The sequence below is a fragment of the Ambystoma mexicanum genome, chromosome 6p (assembly GCF_040938575.1).
Source record: "Ambystoma mexicanum isolate Mex_15411 chromosome 6p, UKY_AmexF1_1, whole genome shotgun sequence".
NCBI lineage: Eukaryota > Metazoa > Chordata > Amphibia > Caudata > Ambystomatidae > Ambystoma > Ambystoma mexicanum.
Window position 1 is genome coordinate 255,416,208 of NC_090935.1, and position 19,535 is coordinate 255,435,742.

The 19,535-nt window shown below is 42.2% G+C and overlaps 1 protein-coding gene across 1 annotated transcript in view; it reads left to right on the top strand.

Annotated features, from left to right (window-relative positions):
* The window catches only part of ME2 (malic enzyme 2), a 426,330-nt gene that overhangs the window by 143,799 nt on the left and 262,996 nt on the right, over nucleotides 1-19,535 (top strand). The window contains exon 7 of the mRNA XM_069626976.1: nucleotides 11,783-11,886. Coding sequence (XP_069483077.1) covers nucleotides 11,783-11,886 — 104 coding nt within the window. The remainder of the gene's footprint in view (nucleotides 1-11,782; nucleotides 11,887-19,535) is intronic.

Below are 19,535 nucleotides of genomic sequence, written 5' to 3' on the forward strand. Positions count from 1 at the left end.
GCCAGCCTGTCAACTTCTGGCGCATGCCACTTATTTGTGTTTTTGCATGGAACCTGTCATTTCTGTCCTTTGGAATATCTGTGGTTCAAAATACTCCTCAGGTGACTGACCTGCACCCTCCTTTTGAGCTACTGTTTCCTCTGTGTGGGTATCAACCGTATTTTTAAATCTGCTTTTCTTGTTCATGTTCCCCCTCTGTTCTTCATTTTCACACACCTGAATAGTCTGGTTCAACTCTAAATTGAACACACTCATTTTTGTGTGCATTGAAATTCCCTGTCTCACTTTCATTTGTTTTTGTTTTCTAATTTTTAAATCAACAAGCAACTCAGTACCATTATTCAAAGGTGATTTATAGGCATCTGTGTTTTCATCAGTGCAGAGGTGATTAGCTAGTCACTTGTTGTCCGAACACACAAGATCACGCCTATGGCCTTTGGCACCTTCACTTGGCTTTTGTACTGCACATAATTTTCCTATCTGTTCAGATAACATTTTGACTTGTGCCTCTAAGCATGGAGACCTGTGCATGTCGAAATTCCACCCTTTGTGGCCTGGGTCGGTAATGATTAAACTCGCCCTGATTAGACCGGCTCTAGTACCTCTCAGGAGATATTTCTGTTTGTTAGCTCTGAATTCTTGTGACACTGGAGGTGTAGAAAGCAGAGTGATCATCCTTTGACCATGGTCGACTGGTGGTGGTGATTGGTTATATTGGTGAGGGACATCATTCATATTTTGTCTTTCATTTGGTGGGACTTGTTCCCTATGCTGGTTTCCATTTTCAATGAATCTATACACATATCTTGGTCTTATTTGGTGACTATATTAGGATAAAATCAACTTTGGGCCCCTAGTGTCTGGTATGGGCCATTGTACATTTGATTTTGATTGTTATTTAGACCTGGCATATCATGTCAAAATCCCACTATGGGAGAATTACCCAAATATCTTGGGCTAATGTAAAAATCCCTATTGCTGAGATCCATGGATTGGAACATAGGAGTTTGGGGTGATGTCCTCTGTGGAGGCATGGCCCTTTGACTAGGTGTCATGTTGTTCCTTGCCTGAGTTTGGGCTGATTCTAGCAGCATCTTTACAGATTTTACCTCCCAAATAGTTGGTGTGGGCTCTTTAGACTTTGGTTTTGGCTCCTTATTCTTAGGCCCCTCCTCTCTCTGACCAATCACTTCATACAGTTTGGCCCCTGTTCTATTATCCATTCTAGGGATTTTTCCCTGCCAAATACACAAATTAACTGGGATACAATTTCTTTTTGTGGTCCATAAATGTATAAAGCAGTGCAGATTAAAAACGTATTGGGAGATAATTTGCGGGTTGCGGGGGCGACATTTCGACTGCTTATGGGCCTCCACAGGTTTTAATCAGCACTGTCTGCTTGCTGCTGAGGAGGAGAATGTTATGTACATGGACAATTGACAGGTGGCTGCCAAGAAAATGCTGATAGAGCAGCTGAACTAATAATTCTTTACATTTTACTATCTCATCTGGAGGGAGCTGTCTTTGCTACATTTTAGCAGTGACCTCCATCCTGCTCTTCTGTACTCCTACAAACAACCCTGGACGCCTTAAAGCATGATGGAGGTTGAAACTGCACTGTGGAGCTATTTGGATGTGTCATGTTTCCTGCTCGGGAACCTCTAGTGACGCAATACCTCTACACCTGCAAGCCCTACACCTGCAAGCCTGGGAATTTACTCTAGGCATGCCAATGCCTTGCAATTCTGGACCTGCATCTCCCCTGCAAAGGATGTGTCCTACCTGTACAGGAACAGTGGATGGTACGAAAGGTTGCACATAAAATCTTCCAAAAGTGCATACCAGAAGTGAAATGGATGCATGACCACACCCACATTCCCACATAAGGTGCCTAAACAAAGTTGAATAAAGAATATAACACAGGGTATGTGCAACATTTGACTTAATATTGTACAAAACTAAATACTCCATTAAATCCGCAAGAGGCTGTGTTTGCGGGGAGAACAAGCGATACTACGCCCACATCTTAGGACCACATCACTGCCCATTAGAACAAACGCGCATGGAGCTCAGGACCGTACAACCTATGACTGTTTCATATAGCATCATAGGACAACCATACCTTATGCCACCATGGAACACCTTGACCCACCACTTAGTTACTACATGGACCAGGAAATCTGGCAATTCACTGAACGCAGTGGAAAGAGTTGTTTAATACGCACTTGGAAGCAAATTAAGGCACTTGATTTGCAGGCGCCTCCCGCCCATCCCCTAGAAGGAAGACCTATTGGTGCTGAATTGCCGTATTGACGGAGTGCTGTGGCAGAGTGCTGTTGCGCTGTGGTGGGAGACTATGCCACTTGGAATCTCTATTTTAGTTTCTTCAAGCTTCTGTATTAGATCATCAAAGAACGAAAGTCGCTCTTGTAATTGGCTGCTTTGAAACTTAGAACGACTCTCATTCAGTTGCTTGGCTGTTTTGAGATATGTCTGCTTTCTAGCTGGAATGGGCATAAAAAGAGCAGGCTGCATGCATTGGTGCACGCGCATTAACGGAGTGCTGTGGCAGAGTGCTGTTACGCTGCGTCCTAAGGAACACCTTGAGGGAAACGGGAGTCGCTCGTCTGGTAAATTCTTGTATTATTCAACTGCTTCTGTAACCTTGCTTGCTTGTTTGTTCATTGTGTAAAGAGGGGAGTGGGAGACTTGTGATTATGGCAAGGGAAAAGCAGGTGCCATTTGTTGTCCACTGGACGAGCATGCAGTTAATTCAGTGCTTATAGCATTGTAACGGAAACGGATCCTATGTATGACTTGTGGAGAGGAGGCAATCTGATAACAGTGCCCTCCTCCCAAATGTCCCTAGACACAGTCCTTTTCTGATCAGGAAGTTTTGCAAATTGCAGTGAACTTGCCATTGACGCCCTCTTGAGGAGAGGGAACATCCGTGAGAGTGAGCAACCCTTATGGTCATTTAACTGGGAAAGTCACAAGAGAAACTTCAAACCAATCAGTTCCTGGCAAATCAAAGCAGAAATTGCCAATTACAGTACAACTCTCTTTATTTTATACAGGAGGGGGTCCAAAACAAAAGTTGTATTGTAGGGGATTTGAAAAAATCAAGTCCTGAAGTACCACAATATTAGTTCGAGGCACTGGTAATTGATAGTTCAGGGACTTCAGACAACGCTGACTTAAATGTGGTAGAGGAATCCTTATCTGCCAGTCTTCCTTGAAGGAAGATCAGAAAACGGACAGAAATAACAAAAGAGGGGTGTTAGGTCCCACTCTAAGGAAAGAACATCCATAGAAGCATCTAAAAAACAACCATTTAAGCAATCGTCAAGGAAATGTATGAGAACATCCCTTGGTTGTTTCAATACTAAGAAATTGACAAAGGCTGTGAAATATATAAAATGTGTTGCAAAGACTAAACATTAACTTAGAATCCCGAAGAGCCAAACGAACCTGAGAACTGCCTACAGAATTACATCTCTGAATTTGATGTCAGCAGGAGACAGAATTTAAATCTCATGGCCATCTCAACACTTGGAGCAGACTACCCTGAGGGTCACAGGAAATAGATTTGTTGCTTTAGCCACACACTGTGATGAGCCCTGTTCTGGACAGAAGTCTTGCTTGGGCTTGAGAGGTGGGTCCTCTTTGTGGCACACAAGAAAGGAGTGCGTGCTAATCTGTAATCTAGATTCCAGGAGTGAGCAGGATCCACATGTAACGCCACACACATATTTGAACACAGAACTGAACGCTACACACGTTTTACTGAAGATTTTACCTCCGATGACATTCTGTTCCACTAGGACAGCCTAAAGCAGGTTCTGGAACCTACTCCTATCCCTGTAAACCAGAAAACACCCTACGTCGAAATGAAAGTAGGGGATATGTTGCACACTTTTTTGGTGGACACTGGAGCGCAAAAACGTTCAATTGACCACGCAAAGGTTCCAGATATTCCCGTCAGGGCAAACAATGTATCAGTAGGGTTTTCAGGTACTTCAGTAGTAAGTCTGGTATCTCGACTAGTGCCTATTTCTCTAGGACCTTTCACTGACTGATGTCCATTTCTACTGACAACCAACTGTGGTGAATATCTGCTGGGTTTAAATGTATTGAAAGAAATTTCATGCAGTGGTTTACTGCTCTCCAGATGGAGTATACTTGACCATTTCTCCCCAGCAGAATTCCACCTCACAATTCATGGCTTTGCCTTTACCCAGTGAGTTGCACCAGGTACCTAGACATCTATGGCAGTGAAATACAATGATGTTGGGATTTTAGATGTCGAACCAGTGCGCTTTGTTTTGAAATCCGGTATTGCATTGCCTTGCATTCCACAGTATACATTTTCAGTTGATGGTGAGCAAGCACTTAAAAGTATTGTCTCTGATTTCATGCGTCAAAGTGTAATTGAGGAGATCTCTGGTAGCACACCTAATAGTCCGGTTTTGCCTGTTTATAAGAAAGGTGACCATGCATTACCCTATCATTTTGTCATTGATATTTATGCAATTAATAAGGTCACCAGTTTCCCATTGTTCCCGACATCACCACAATTCTGACTATGATTCCAGCAACGGCTATTTTTTTCCGCCATTGACTATAAAAATGCATTTTATGAGCATCCCCATTCACCCAGCTAGCAGGTATTTGTTTGCATTTTCCCTTGGGGGACGTTCCTTTACATTCACCCAAATACCGCAAGGATACACTCCTATCATTTTACAGCGGGCCCTCAAGGAACAACTAGATATGCTTGAATTGCCTTCCACATGCACACTGATTCAGTACATTGACTTGCTTATTATTGTAGATTCAGAATGCGCTTGCAAGGAGGGTACTATTTTGTTACTGAAGCATCTAGCTGACAATGGTCATAAAGTCTCTTTAAAGAAATTTCAGTATTGTCAACAGGAGGCTGCCTATTTAGGCTATCTCCTGTCGAAGGAGGGAAGGCGCAGTGCTCCTGAAAGAATACAAAGCATCTCTGATATGGCGATACCAAATACACAAAAAGAGGTTGGGCATTTATCGGGATGGCTTCCTATTGCAGGCAATGGATTCCACATTTTTCACTTTTGATTAAACCTTTGTTGACACTGACAAGAAAAGCTGTAGCGTTACCTCTACCTTGGGATACATATTGTCAAGATGCTTTTGATCTGCTCATAACTACGCTATGTTCAGCGCCAGTATTGGGCACACCAAACTGGTAAGGCGTTTGTGTTATTTGTGCATGAGAGAGATGGATGCGCTTTGGCTGTTTTGACACAGGAACATGGAGGAAGAAGCAGACCGTACAGCTGTTTTTCCTCCACGTTAGACCCTGGTGCATGCGCTTTGGCAAAATGTCTTAGGGCTGCAGCTGCTGCTGCCACCTCAGTGAATCATGGTGAGGGTATGATTTTGGGTCGCTCCTTAACCGTGATGGCACCTCACTCAGTGGATTTTCTGTTGAACAGAACACAGACTCGGCATCACACATCTGCCCGGCTCACGAGATATGAACTCATTCTATTTGCACCTCACATCAAAATTAAGAGATGCTGTTCTTTGAATCTGGCTGAACTTCGACCTCCTCTAAACGAGGACAGTACTAATGACACAACCCACGATTGTCTCTGTCACTGAACAAGACAACAAGGGGAGGATTGATTTAAGTAACACACATTTGCCATCCCCTGATGGGGAAATATTTTGTGATGGTTCATGTTTCAAACGCCCAGACAGCACTTCTACTGCTGCCTATGCAATCACCACCTTAGACATCATTCTCGAAAGCAGGAGAATTCCTCATGCCCTAAAGCTAACGACTAAAGAGTTATTAGTGGTTGGAAATCGCTAACCTCTCTTGAGGGCATTGGCCTGGGTATGCTAAATGGGAAATTGGAAAATGATCCTGTAGCCCACTACGCATGGCATAGTGGTCGAGCCAGTTCGAGCGTTGACTATATGTTAATGGATGAGGACATTCTGGGAGCATGATCACCCCTGGAAATTACTTATGCCGATAAAAGTCAGCATTGTTTTCTATGTCCTATGCTGACAGAAGAGGAAGAAGGCCCTAGAGACGTTTTAATTAACTGTACAGGGAACCACATTGTTTGGAATTTAAATCAAGCTAATAGTGCAAATGCTGACCTTGAAGATTGGCTGTCAATGACACAGGTGCATGGAAATTGAGCACATTTACAGTGGACAGTTTCAATCCACGGGTTGATAATTTAATTTCTCAGTTATTATATTTGAGGCGTCCAGTCCACATGAGTATAACCTCGAAACACTTGCATCAATTTGACTCTGAACTGGCTAAATGGAAGTACGGGGTAAGAATGGAGATAAAGGCAATTAAATGTGGGCTAAGTAGTGAGAACGAAAAAATGCTATAAGCAATAAAAACAAAGGCTTCTCACTTACACAAACTGGATAAAAGGAAGACTGGCCTTATTACTCCAAAATGATTGTGAGAATGTGCAAAGATTCTCTGTGCTGAAAATTCCTCATAATTTTGGATAGACCTGATGACTGGTCTTTAGAGGTTGTTGAGGACATTATTTTGGAAATCCAAGGTCAGTCCCTCTCGTACTCCCGCCCCCAACAAATTGTCTAATTTGTTTTTTTGCACCAATCGAGCTGGGTGGGTGAACATATTGGCTCACTTGTTTAAGGCTATAGTGACATTAAATCAACTTCTGGAATCTTGGCAGATAGCCCCTTATTGTAAATGGGAACTAAGTAAGCTAAGATCAGAACCAAGGAATTATCATTCTATCTCAATTTTGGATGCCAATAGCAAAGTATTTGCGAGATTGCTGTTGGGCCCTTTAGAGACTTCGGCAAACGAGACTGGGCAACGAAGAAAATTGCAGACCCGATTTTAGGAAATCCGTGGTGACCTCATTAAATAGTTTTATTCTTGAATGCCTCCAAACTTTGTCATGGTCCAAAAAGTGTAAATCAATTGTCCTGGCCGCCGCAGTTAATCTTACTCCCACTTTCAACATGGTGAATAGAGAGCTTTTGTGGAAGAAGCTCTGTAATTGGGGATTCTAACTGGTCTGCTGTGGCTTATAGTAGCTTTGCATGAAAACTGTTCTGCAGGTTCAATGTCCAGGAACATCGTAGTGAAATGAGGGGTTAAACAGGGCTGTATTCTCGCACTGTCTCTTTTTAATCTATACATTTGTTTATCGGGGAGCATCTTGATAGGGTAGCCTTTGCTTCACCAAAGATGGCTCATTTGAAAGTTACTTGGCTAAGCTATGCAGATGACTTCCTGATGTTTGACTGTACCGAGCAGGGTTTACAGTGCCTTCTAAATTCTTTTGACAAATGCGCTGTTGTGAATGGCTTGGAAATTGGCTCCAAAAAAACAAATTATGCAATGCACATCACTAAAAAATGAATCGTCTTGCACTTGGTGAATTGGAGTGGATTCACTTGAAAAAGTATACCATTTTATTTACTTGGGATTTCCAATTTTTAGTACTCCAAGTGTCTTACAAGTTAAGATTAGTTAAGAGCTCACGCAATCACCTAATGAAATGAGGCGCATCGACATCAGATTTGGTTCTCTGTAAGACCGCTCATGACATTTTATGAAGAAAAATATATTCCAAGGGTTTTATATAGAATAGAGATTTTATTTGTATGTGTAATACAAATGTTAAAGAAAGTTGAAGGTTCTATTTGGGAAAAGTTTTAATTTTTTTCCAAATCCACTCCAATTTCCGCAATTCGCTACGCATTGGGCTTGTGCTCACTGGAGAGTAGTCATTTGGAGGCTCTTATTCTAATATCGCTATATATTGGATCCTCCAAAAGGTTCCCTTTTTTGCGATTTACACCAGATTAAAAAGGAATACAAGAGTTGTCATGTACTTGATCTGGTGGTGGAGTGCACTGAGGTTCTTGAAAGAATTGGCCTTTCTGAACAAAACCTTATATAGAAACCGGTTAATGTCAAACAAGTATTGTATAGAGATGACTAGATGAGGACAATGGAGAAATGCCATGCATACAAGGCTCTTGAACATCTGACGTATGACTGCAAAAGGCTGGGGGCATTGGCTCCCTATCTTAAATAGTTACCCGAACAGACATATCTGACAAGAATTCCTCTGATTCAAATTTAATCTTGATCTAACAAAGAAGTTATTCTTAAGATATGGATTGTAAAAGGGGCTGCTGTTTGTTGTTTTTGGAAAAACAAACTTGTAAAGGAAACTTGTGACGTTTGGTAACCCAATGCCCGGCTTTAAGAGGGAACCGGCTGACCGATTTTAAAAAAAATATTTGTGGAAGAAACTTGAATGGTATAGCAGGAGAGTAGTTCTGGAAAGTATGCTTATCAGATCGTTCTGCGTCTTAGGGTGTTTTAGATAGTTTGCATCTTGAATATTTTTGGGGAAATTAAGTGATGAACTTAAAAATACAATTGTAATTTATTGCAAGTAATTGTAGGAAATGAGATCTGCTTTTTAAAATGTGGAAATGTTATCATTAATGTGTTTGGATGAATTGTTTAAATCATGTATACATGAATTGTGTGTCTATTAATTTACTGTAGAATAGGTCAAAAGTTATTTAACTGCAAGAGCTGAATAAAAAAATAGAAATGTAAGGAAATCATACCCACCTGGAAGCAAATGAAGGCACTTGATTTGCAGGCACCTCCTGCCCATTTCCTAGGAGGAAGACCTATTGGTGCTGAATGCCTACGATTAATTTGTAACACAGCTGGATAGCTTTTATTCCTTCTAAGGCAAACCTAATAATGGAGTTTGCAAGGTTCCCTGCCTTGCTCTGGGAATCACAAAAGGGCAACTCTGGCCCGGGTACCCCTCAGAGCCAGTGGGTGGGGTCTTCAGCAGAGGGGTGGGGAGGATTCCCTGATCGCTCTCCTCCACACAATCCGCAAAAGTCACAGAACCACCTAAATGCATCCCCTCCTATCTACACCCTGAGGCTCTCTAGGCAGACCCAAAATACTGAAAGTGAAACAAGCACTCCTATTTTCTCAGAGCTCAGACGAGATGCTCCTGAAGCACACGTTTGACACAATGGTGCACACAGGATGTTTAGTGTCCCACTCTTGATACAAGCTTGGAAGTGTGTGGTCAACTACTGGACCTGAATCCGAAGAGGAAGATGAAGAAACCGCGGCTGAGATGATTTGCAGCAACCGGAGCCTGCTGTTAACCTTTCTTCCAAACGACCTGGGGTCTCATTAAACGGTGACCCCAGCCCAAAACCTGCTGAGATCCTCTACACTCAAGAAGACCTTCATTGTGACCCATCCCACATCGTGCTGCGACCTTGAGGGGCTGCAATACCCCAATATCATGGGACCTTGAGCCATTGTGTGGTGCATGGTCTTCCGGATCTAGCTGAAACTTTGGTTACCTCCCCTGCTCTCCAGAGATGTGATTCCAGTCATTGAAGATCCCTCACCAGAGTTCTGGACCAGATTAGCGACGCAAGTCTCTGGCTATTGAAAAAGGGCACCAAAACCACAGGGCCACATCCAGCCATGAAGGTATTCTTTCCTGGAGCCTTCCCCATTGACCCCGCTGCAAAAGCCCAGAGTCCTGTCTTCAGTCTTCACAACAAGGAGTTCAGCTACTGGGTTTTTGGCTGCAGATCCTGAAGTCGTCTTGTTGCAAATTTTTAAGCCATGCTAAGGTACTGTGTTGGATGGGGTATTTACTTACCTGAAGCCTTTGTGAGTCCTGTGTAGCCTTTTCTGTGATTGGATGCCATCCAGTTCACACTGGCCCACTGCTGGAATCCTTCTAGGGTGTCTTCAACCTTTCTAATATGTAACATTTACTTGTTTGAAGCGACTTCCCCAGAAACTCTGACTTTCCCTGCAACTGAATCCTATATTGCCCTGCTTACAGCTGGTTCATAGACCACTAGGGTCGCTCCTCTGCCTCTTAGTGAACTCATGTCATAGACTAGGGAAGGGATGGATAATAAAAGGGTTTCTGCCTTGAAAATTATAACACTTGTAAATGAGTTGGTTGGTAGTGGTAACTCTGAGAGTGGGCAGTTACAAAAGTTCTTACTTACGTTGAATGTGTGTTGTGCTATTCTGAAAAGTATATGCAAAGTTGTTTTACTCGCCTGTGAATTGGTTGTGCCTCTTCGCAAAAGTAATGCTGTTGGCTTCACTTAAATATTTCTTTCAGATTATTGGCGTGTAAATTCACCAACATGGTTTTGCTTTCCCTGGTCTGGTTTATATAGATTCTACAACAGTCTTAGGTTTATACCTACCTTTAAGTTTAAGGCTGCTCCTTTAAACAAATATATAGGTTTTACTTACGTTGAATAGCTGTGTGCCCCACTAAAATAAGTTAGAAAGTTATTGCTTACCTTAGTCTGTTCCACTGAGCTGAAAACAACTGTAATAGTATATTGCATACTTGGGTCCTACCTGCCTACAATAGCTGTGTGCCATTCTTAAAAAGTGTTTTGTAGGTGTAGCTGACCTTAGTCTGCCTGGTGCATTCTAAGTTAGTGTAAAGTGTTATTGCTTACCTTAGTCTGTGTACCACTGATCTGAAAAGCATCTGTAATTGTATATTACACCAAAAGGTCTTACTCACTAAATATAACATTATGTTATCAATAATAGTTATAGGTTTCTACTATTCCTTGAATGTGTGTTCCACAATTCAGAAAAGTATACTTGCAGGTTGGTTTAATGAGTGATTTCTTAACTGAGTGTAACTGCACAACTGCTAGGGTCTACTACCCTTGACTTACTGCAAAGTAATCTAAAAGTAACTAATGGTTTTACTCCCCATGAATTGGTGTGTCCTATACTAAATGGGTTTCGATAAGGTCTGACTTGATTAGAACTACTGTTAGTTTTCTGAGCAAGGTCTATGCTTTGGTCTGTGTACTTTAAAGCATAGTGGTGTGTTTTTTATAATGTGTGTATGACGCGATCACTAGTACTCAACCCAAGACTTTGGGCTACTTGTTATTCTAATAATCCTTTGGTTTATAATACTTCTGCTTGTGTTTCTATTGAATCCTTGGTAAACTACAGGCTCTATGGACTTTCTTACAGCCCTCTCCCTCCTACGATAAGCCTTGCTGCTCTGTCTGCATTACTATATACTCGGGTGGTACAGCCTTATACTAAAGTCTTGTACTCTCTCAGTTGAATGGTTTTTACTAAGCCCTTATTTGGACTTCAGAATGTCCTTACACTGTACAATTGATGGGTGGCTGGCAAGGAAATGTAGATGAAGCAGCTGCACTAATATAGTTACCTTATACCACTGCTTCTGGGGTGAGATATATCATAGCACCCCTGGAGTTGCAAACTGCATATTTCACAATGTTTAATAATTCACTGTCGCAGGCAGATATGTTATTTAGCAACTTTATGGATTTTGTCAGCTTTACCATCATCGGCCCTGTGGTTTCTTGATGTACTGTTGCTTCTTTTCATATGGCAGCAAAGTGTTGGCAAGGGCATCAGTTGAAAACTCTAAAAATATTTTGCCAGGTCTGTTTGTCTGATCAGCAAAATGTTTATTGGTGTTGAATGGAATGCCGTAACTCCTTTTTATGGATATACTTCATAACATTTTGTGTAGCATGTATTTCTTAATGTAGCTTAAAGTCTTTCTTGGCGCCTTCACACAAAAAGATTGTTATTGACAAAATATAATTAAAATATTTCCAGAAGTCTGTATACTCCTCTGATGTTGCTGTGTTTATATACAATTTTTTTTAACAGGATTTATTAAAAGATCAATTTTATATGGGTTTGTACCAGAAGCGGGATCGCACGCAGTTGTATGACGACCTGATCGATGAGTTTATGGATGCCATTACTGACAGGTACGATGTGTGATCACCTGGGTCGTTCGGGTTCTTGCCTTTTTAAATATATTTATGTGACTTACCAGAAGTTCTTCTTATAGTGATGTATATTTGAGACACTATGTTGGCTAAGATTTTCATATCAATGATGAATCTTCCTGACCAGTGTCAACCCCAGAACTTTTTGCTTCAACTAGCTAACTATTTGACTTTGTGCCTAGGTGAAGGGGAAGCTTTTTCCCCTCTCACCTAGTCTTTAGCTCCTTTTATGGATGACCTTGTTATGTCTCTCCATAGTGTATGGTTGAAGTTATAGTTGTCTGCAACATTTGGGCTTAGGCTGGGTTTCCCTTTTGGGCTCCCCTGTTATTTCTCTTTGATCCACTTGGGTGAACTACAGTTCCCAAGTAGTAAATGGGGATTTTCATCCCCCTTTACATTTTATATATTGAGCCAGCACACCTCAGCTTATGTGGAATGCTGGGGATACACAATGTATCCTCTTTGGTACATTTTTCTTTACAATTGCAGGTTTCCGTCAATGGCTGGTGGCAGTGTAACTACTTTAATGACTTTTTAGTCTTCATTAATAACAGGCTGTTAATTCAGCCTCGGTAATGCACAGAAGGGCCACCATTTTGCTAAAATGGTGGGCTCCTGTGAGGCAAGATTGTATGCAGTAACCCTGTGGGAGACACCAGTCTTGTCCTCTTCGTATTCGGTAACCCACCTATTGGTACAGGTCTGTACTACACAAGTTGGTAGAGTGACTGAGCGGCCGGGCTTATCTCAATAGGGATAAATGTGAGCTGTAGAGCTGTAGCATCGAAATCCACAAATACAAGTATCCAAATAACACTTACACTCAAGATTTTCACTCTGTCAATTTTAAGCAGTCTTTAAAAAGGGCAACAACGAAAATACACTTCAAAATAATTTCTCAGGATCAAGGCAAAGCAAGTAGACCATCTTTAGAGATGCTTCATACACACTTCCTACACCCTGTGGTGACTTCAATGACTAGGACAGTATTGGCATTTATATGTTACGTATATACTTGGTAACTTTCTGAGATTGGTATAAGAGGAAAGGTTATTGGAAGGAAAACGCTTAGCAGGTTCTCAGAGCATGTGAGCACTTTTACACACCCCCCCCAATGAAGTCTAGATAAAACCTTTCCCTGCAATAGTAGTTAATAACCAATGTATCACCTATGAGGGATAGTTAGAATCAAAGTCAATGGGCCAGAAGAGTCTGCGGCGAGCCAAGACAGTCAAGATCAATTTGAACGTCTATGGAGCTGAGGCACTTCTTAGATGGCACAAAAGTCTTGCACAAAGTTAGAGAGTTTGTAGAAAAACATCTGTTGCGCCACAAGATGTTAGGCTTGTGAAAGTTGGAGCCGAGATCAACGCTTCAAAAAGCAGCCACTGCAAGTCTCAAGTGAGATAATGCAAGCTACAGACAAAAGAGCGAAATACCCCTTAGCTAGCACAGTACCTTAGGTTAGAAGAAGAGAATCCAGCTGGCTTCTGTTCTGGTTGCAGTAATGTAGATCCTGGGTTCCTGGGCCTCAATCATGGGGACTAGAGGGAGGCCTTATGGAGGACTCCTGCACTGCAGTTCGAAGGTCGGAGGCAGCTATGGGATCTTTTCAGTTTCGCAGCACTTTGCAGTTTCAGCTACCGGCAAATAGCACCACTGCAGATCTTGGACACTGGCTGGGCTTCCTTCACTCCTTGAGTCCAGCACTCTGGTGAGGTGACTCGTGCTTGCGTTGTCCTGCTTTGGAAGGGTCCTCTGGAGCTTCGGTCTGGCTTAAAGACGTTGCACTCGACTATGGATTTCTCGACCCATGGCACTCGGTTCCAGCAGCAAAGAAGTACAGCCAGTTGGGGAAGGTCCTCCGGCAAAGTTCGTCTTAGGGTTAGTTGGTCCCACTAACCCAAGGGAAGAAGTCTTCTGCGGAGCTTCTCTAGTTGATTTGGAAAAGGAGTTTCAGCACAGCAGCAGGGCTTCACCGGGCAGTTTAGTGGTCCAGGAGTATGCAACAATCTTCTCTTCACAATTCCTTCGTCGGATGTTCCGTCCAGTGGTCGACTCTGTCTTCAGTTCAAGAAGCCTCTAGTTTTATGCAGGTTTCTCGTATTCATGCAGAGCCTAGCTGTCGCTCACATAGCAGGGTGGCTGTTCCTTAAGGACAGCCACCCAGCCAATCAGCAGTTGGTGCATTCAGGTAACCAAGGAGACTAAGGGCAGGGAGTTTTGGGCAGCTCCCTCGCTTCCTGCCCTGCCAGACAAACTGGAGCCAGAGGGGAGTTTCAGTACTGAAGCCTACCAAAGGCAACATGAACAGAAGGATTAAACCGGGTTTATCTCTGTGCTGCAAACCCAAGAAAGGACTCACTAACAAGAAATGGTGAAAAAAAAGACCGGGCCCTTTTGACACAATGGTCACCCATGGGTGCTATACTGCAGCTGAGGATTCAGCCTGTGGTAGAAAAAACACAATGGTAGGAAAATTAAACCACTGCCACCAGCCATTTAATGTAGTGAGGGTAACATAAAAAATGTTGCATGAGTAAGTAGGACCAGGGGCTAGTAAGTAACCCCCCAGCACTCCACAAATGATGGTGTGTGCTGGACATACATAGGAAAAAGGTAAGTAAAGCCAATTTCACTTTACTATTTCTTAGGAACTGTCGTTCACCCAAGAAAAGGTATTTTAAAGTAGATTCATATACATGAGTGTGAGAAAGTTCCAGGATAAAAATGAAAACTCCTAAAGTCCAGAAAAAGAGCTAGGGGTCTCTAAGGTTGAAGGTAATTAGCACAGAAATGAGAATTCTCCCTAACAGCTCCTTTTTTTTTTATTTATTTCTTTTTTGCAATTTTTTTTATGCTTGCTGTTTCAAAGGTCTTGCCCTACCATTCTAGGTAGGAATGACCTCCGCGGCTGTTTTGTCTTTGGGGGAATCCTGTTTATTCCCCACCCAAGCTTCAGGGTGTCTTGAGAAGACCGGAAGCGAGGGAGGAATCCAAACCTCTGCAGCCCATTGTCTTTCACCTTGCCTCAAAGGAACAAACTCCCATTGGGGGGATTGAGGGGTGGGCTGTCTGTCATGATTGGACCGCCAGACCGTCACTTGCTGTTAAGAGAGAATGCAGAGGTTGTCCTGTAGTTCCTGATAAATACTCTGATCCTGGAAGCTGCTGGCAAGTCGACTACTGGAACCAAATCCGAAGACGAAGAAAATGCGGCTGAGATGATTTCCAGCAAACGGAGAGCCTACGGTGTAACCAAAGCCTGCTGTAGCCCTACGTTCCAAGTGACCTGGGACTCCAAAAGACGAAAACCCTTACCCAGAGCCTGATGAGATCACTCGACAAAAGACCACCTGCATTTTGATCCATCCAATGTTGTGCTGCGACCTTGTGGGGCTCCAATACACTTGATCCTCGAGCCATTGTGCAGTGTATGGTTTTCCGGATTCCAAATCGTCCTGAAACTTTGCTGGCATCCTGCTGGAACTCCAGAGACAAGAGTTGAGTCCTAAAGTTCCCTCATCTGAGCAGTGGACCTTGCAAACAATGAGAATCTGATTGGCAATATTCAGTCTTCTGGCTCCTGAAAAAGGTGCCAAAACCACAGAGCTGCATCCAGCCACGAAGATGTTCTTGCCTGGAGCCTTATCCGTTCCATTGTCCTGTCTTCCATCTTCATGACCAAGGAATCCATCAACCAGGTTTTTGGCTGCAGATCATGATGTGTCCAGGCTGCAACTCTTATTCTGTTCTGCAGTACTGTGTTGGCTTGGTATTTAATTACCTTAAGCCTGTGTGATTTCTATAAAGCTTTTGAGGTGTTTTCTGTGATTGGGAGTCCTCTCATCCAGTTCACCCAGGCCCACTGCTGGAATCCCCATATATGTTTTAAGTCTTCCTCAGGAACTCTTGACTCTGCCTGCAACTGAACCCTCTCACCCTGCCTGCAGCTGGCTCCCAGATCACTAGGGTCCCAATTCTGCCTCATAGGGAACTTGTGCCATAGAATATGGAAGGACTGGATAGGAAAAGGTTTCTGCCTTTAAAGTATAACAAGGGTTTAAAAGTTACTGATTGGGAAAGAGTTAGTTAGTAACTCTAACTCTTGAGCGTGAACAGTTACAAAAGTGCTTACTTACCTTGAATGTGTGTTTTGCCATTCTGAAAAGTATACGTAAGGTTGTTTTACTCACCGGTGAATTGGTTGTGCCTCTTTCCCAAATGTAATGCTGTTGGCTTCACTAATTAATTCTTTCAGAGAATATGTGTAGAAGTTCCCCAACTGAAATAAATTGAGTCATTCTTACAGTGTTACATTGGGGTTTGCTTTCCCTGGTCTGTTTTATACAGATGCTAAAACAGTCAGGTCTATACATACTTTTAAGTTGCTGGTAGCTCCTTTAAAAAGTATATGGTTTTTACTTACCTTGAATAGCTGTGTGCTATTATTTGATTGTGTGTTTTAGAACAAAACAAAACTTTTCACAAGGCAATCAGGTTTCACATTAGCAATTTGTGCTTGTTTAAAAACTATATTTAAAGTCATAATAAATACATACACCATTCAAAATATAATAATTGCTTAGAATTCGAATAGAAAAATCCTTACACATATTATTTTCAAAATCACAAACCTAGTTTATTGCCTATTAATAATGAACTTCCAGAAACTCCAATAACCTAGTGGAAGCTCATTAGTATGCAAGACTGTCCTACTAGGGCGTCATACTAGGGCTGAGCTCAGTTGATTTTTCCCACACATTGCGTAAGTCTGGGCATGAGAGACAGAGGTGTTTTAGGGTCGCATCCTCAAGGGCACAATAATGATGTAACTGTTTTCCTTTTGGAATCTGACTCCCTCTCCCTAACACTTCTATAGTTGGGCAAAAAATTAGCTTCACTCTCAACATTTTGAACCTGAAATCTTCTCAATGGATGTTTCCTTAGCTATGGGGCTAAAATGTTGTCGTTTTTTAATGACTAGTAAAAATGGTAATCAAAGGTTTCATATTCCATTAAGTCAGCCCTAAGCTGAATCCAAACATGTCTAAATAATTTCTGTTAACTGGATACCCCACTCCACCCATTTCACTAAAACCCCAGAGTTATCCTTTAGCCACATTTCATTAAGATGTGTAAAAAAGGAGGTATTAGGAAGACTGATGATCCTTGTAATTTTCTCCTGTCAATTCCTGTCTCGATTGGGAGCTGACCCAATTCAGTCAAAATCGCAACCACCGGGTCAGAGGCCAGAAGCCGCAAAACTTTGCCATAATTTAGCCACCAGTTTAGCCCAGGGTGTACAATCTTCCCTCGTCTGTGTAAGCTTCGGCACAATCTGATGTCTGAATAATTTAATCACCGGCAGCAAAGAGTACCTTCCCAATTTAAAATCAAATTGAGTTAACTGGGAAGTTGTTTCCAAATATCTTGAACTTCTGTCTGTATCCGGCGCATTCCTACTTGCTCCATCATAAACAAAAGATCCCAGATATTTAAACGTATCACCACTTCTAACGCTTGCCCTTTGATGTTCCAACCATATGGTTTCCACTTGCACTTTTGCCTGTTCAGGGCCAGAATTTTCGATTTAGTATTGTTAATCTTGAGGTCCTGCTGGCTGAGGAACTCTTCCACTGTCTGTAGTGTTCTTTGCAGACCTACGGAGGTCATGTAGCAAATGACAATCTCATCAGAATATGTCAAATGTTGCACCTTTTGATCTCCTAGTTTGGGCAGGATTTACCTGATAGCATTTCAACAAATGGGCATGTCTTTAATATGAAAACAGAAAAGGAACGGATCAAGGACACACCCCTGCCGTAGTCCCCGATTAGTCTCGATATGTTAGAATATGAGCCTTGCAAGTCTAATCTCCCTTTTATTTTTGTACCTAGCCTCAGGATACCAATTAATGGCTAACGGCAACCACTATCATACATACATTGCCACAAGATTGCCCTGTTTGCATTATAAAAAGCTTTGCTGACGTTCAGGAACGCCAGGTACACTGATCTACGCTGTTCCTTAGTTTGACCAGGACAAAACTGTTAAAAGTTGTCCCTACTCCTTTCTTAAAACCTAAACAATTTGCTCTTCCTGCCCACAACTGCAGTTCCCTCGGGATTATTTTAGCAAAGATTTTATTGGATGCATTCAACAAAGAAATTTGTCTTTACTGCTTTTGGAGATCTGTCACTTCCCTTAAATATAAAAATTATCAAGGCCTGCAATCCATGAATCCATAAGCCTTCTCGGTAATGGTATGTTCTTAAATAACAGTGATAGTAATTGAGTCCATAGTAGAACATTCGATTTGGTCATGTTTGACAGACCATCAACAACACAAAGTTTGACAGACCAACAGGACCCGCGGCATTAGTCTTTTTACATGATTTTATCAACGAGGTGATGTCGTTCAGCTCCCAACCAAAAGCCCCTTGCCAGCTATAATCTAAAACTCGTCTGCTTCCGGTATTGCCAGGGACAACATACACCTCTGTGAAGTACTTCATCTATTGCCCCTCTGATATGGCTTGAGTTTGCAAATATTGGTCAGTTCCCCTAGGCTTTATTAGCTGCCAAAATCTTGTGTTATCTTTTCCAAGCATGCAACTTAACATTTTCTCTGCGTCATTGATTCCTATCCGGAATATGTGGTCCTTTAACCAGTTTTTATATTTTAGTTTTATGGTGCAGACTTCGATGTAATCTTCTAGATGCTTCTTCCTCCCTGCTTCCCTTAAGTCTTGGCGCATCTGCTTTTTATGCGCCATCACCAAAGGGTCGAAAGCATGGTTCACCCACCTCCCTCCTACATCCCTTTTCCAAGTGCCATGCTGGCACTAGGCTCCCCAAAACAATCGAGATGCAGGGGCGAAACCATCTGGAGAGCACAGTATCGAAGCGCCAGAACAAAAAAATGTATGTGCTTTCCATCAAAGGCCCCCGGTATTTTCGGGGACCACTTAAATGCATGGTTAATCAGATTAATCCTGACGTTCAGTGGTTTAACCACACTGTTTCACCACGGAAATCATCAATTCACCATAGACCTTACAATGATAGCTCGAGTCTGATTAATCCTTAGATTTCCTACTGTCTGAAACAGATCAGCAGACGTGAAAATATAATCTAGGGTAAACTTCTGCAGACCATTCCCCCAAGTGAAGCTCGGAGGGACAACGCCTGAGGAATTTCCATTTTAAGGTGACAGGCCCTTGCATCTAACTCCCGTCTTATCATTTGTCCGCTCCTAAAAGCTTCTCCTGATGTTTTTTTCCTGATCGTGGATTGATACCAGATATCATCCAAACATTCCACATTAAATTCCCCCACAATGACAACAGAGGCAAATTAAAACGGATAGCAAATTCAGAGCTTCCTCGATCTTTGTAGGTTCTGAACTTGGGTACAAATTCACTAGCAAACACTTGTTAAACTCCCCTTCTCTTTGGTCCAGCCATTCAAGCAGGACCACTAACATGTCTTTTTTTTTCCTGATCAATTTTGTGTACTGTGAACACCCGATTTCGCTTTACGGCCGTTAGTATTCCACCAACATGGGCTGCCCTTTAGACCTTGTTCTGCCTTTATAAATACAACATCAAAGCCTTTGATAA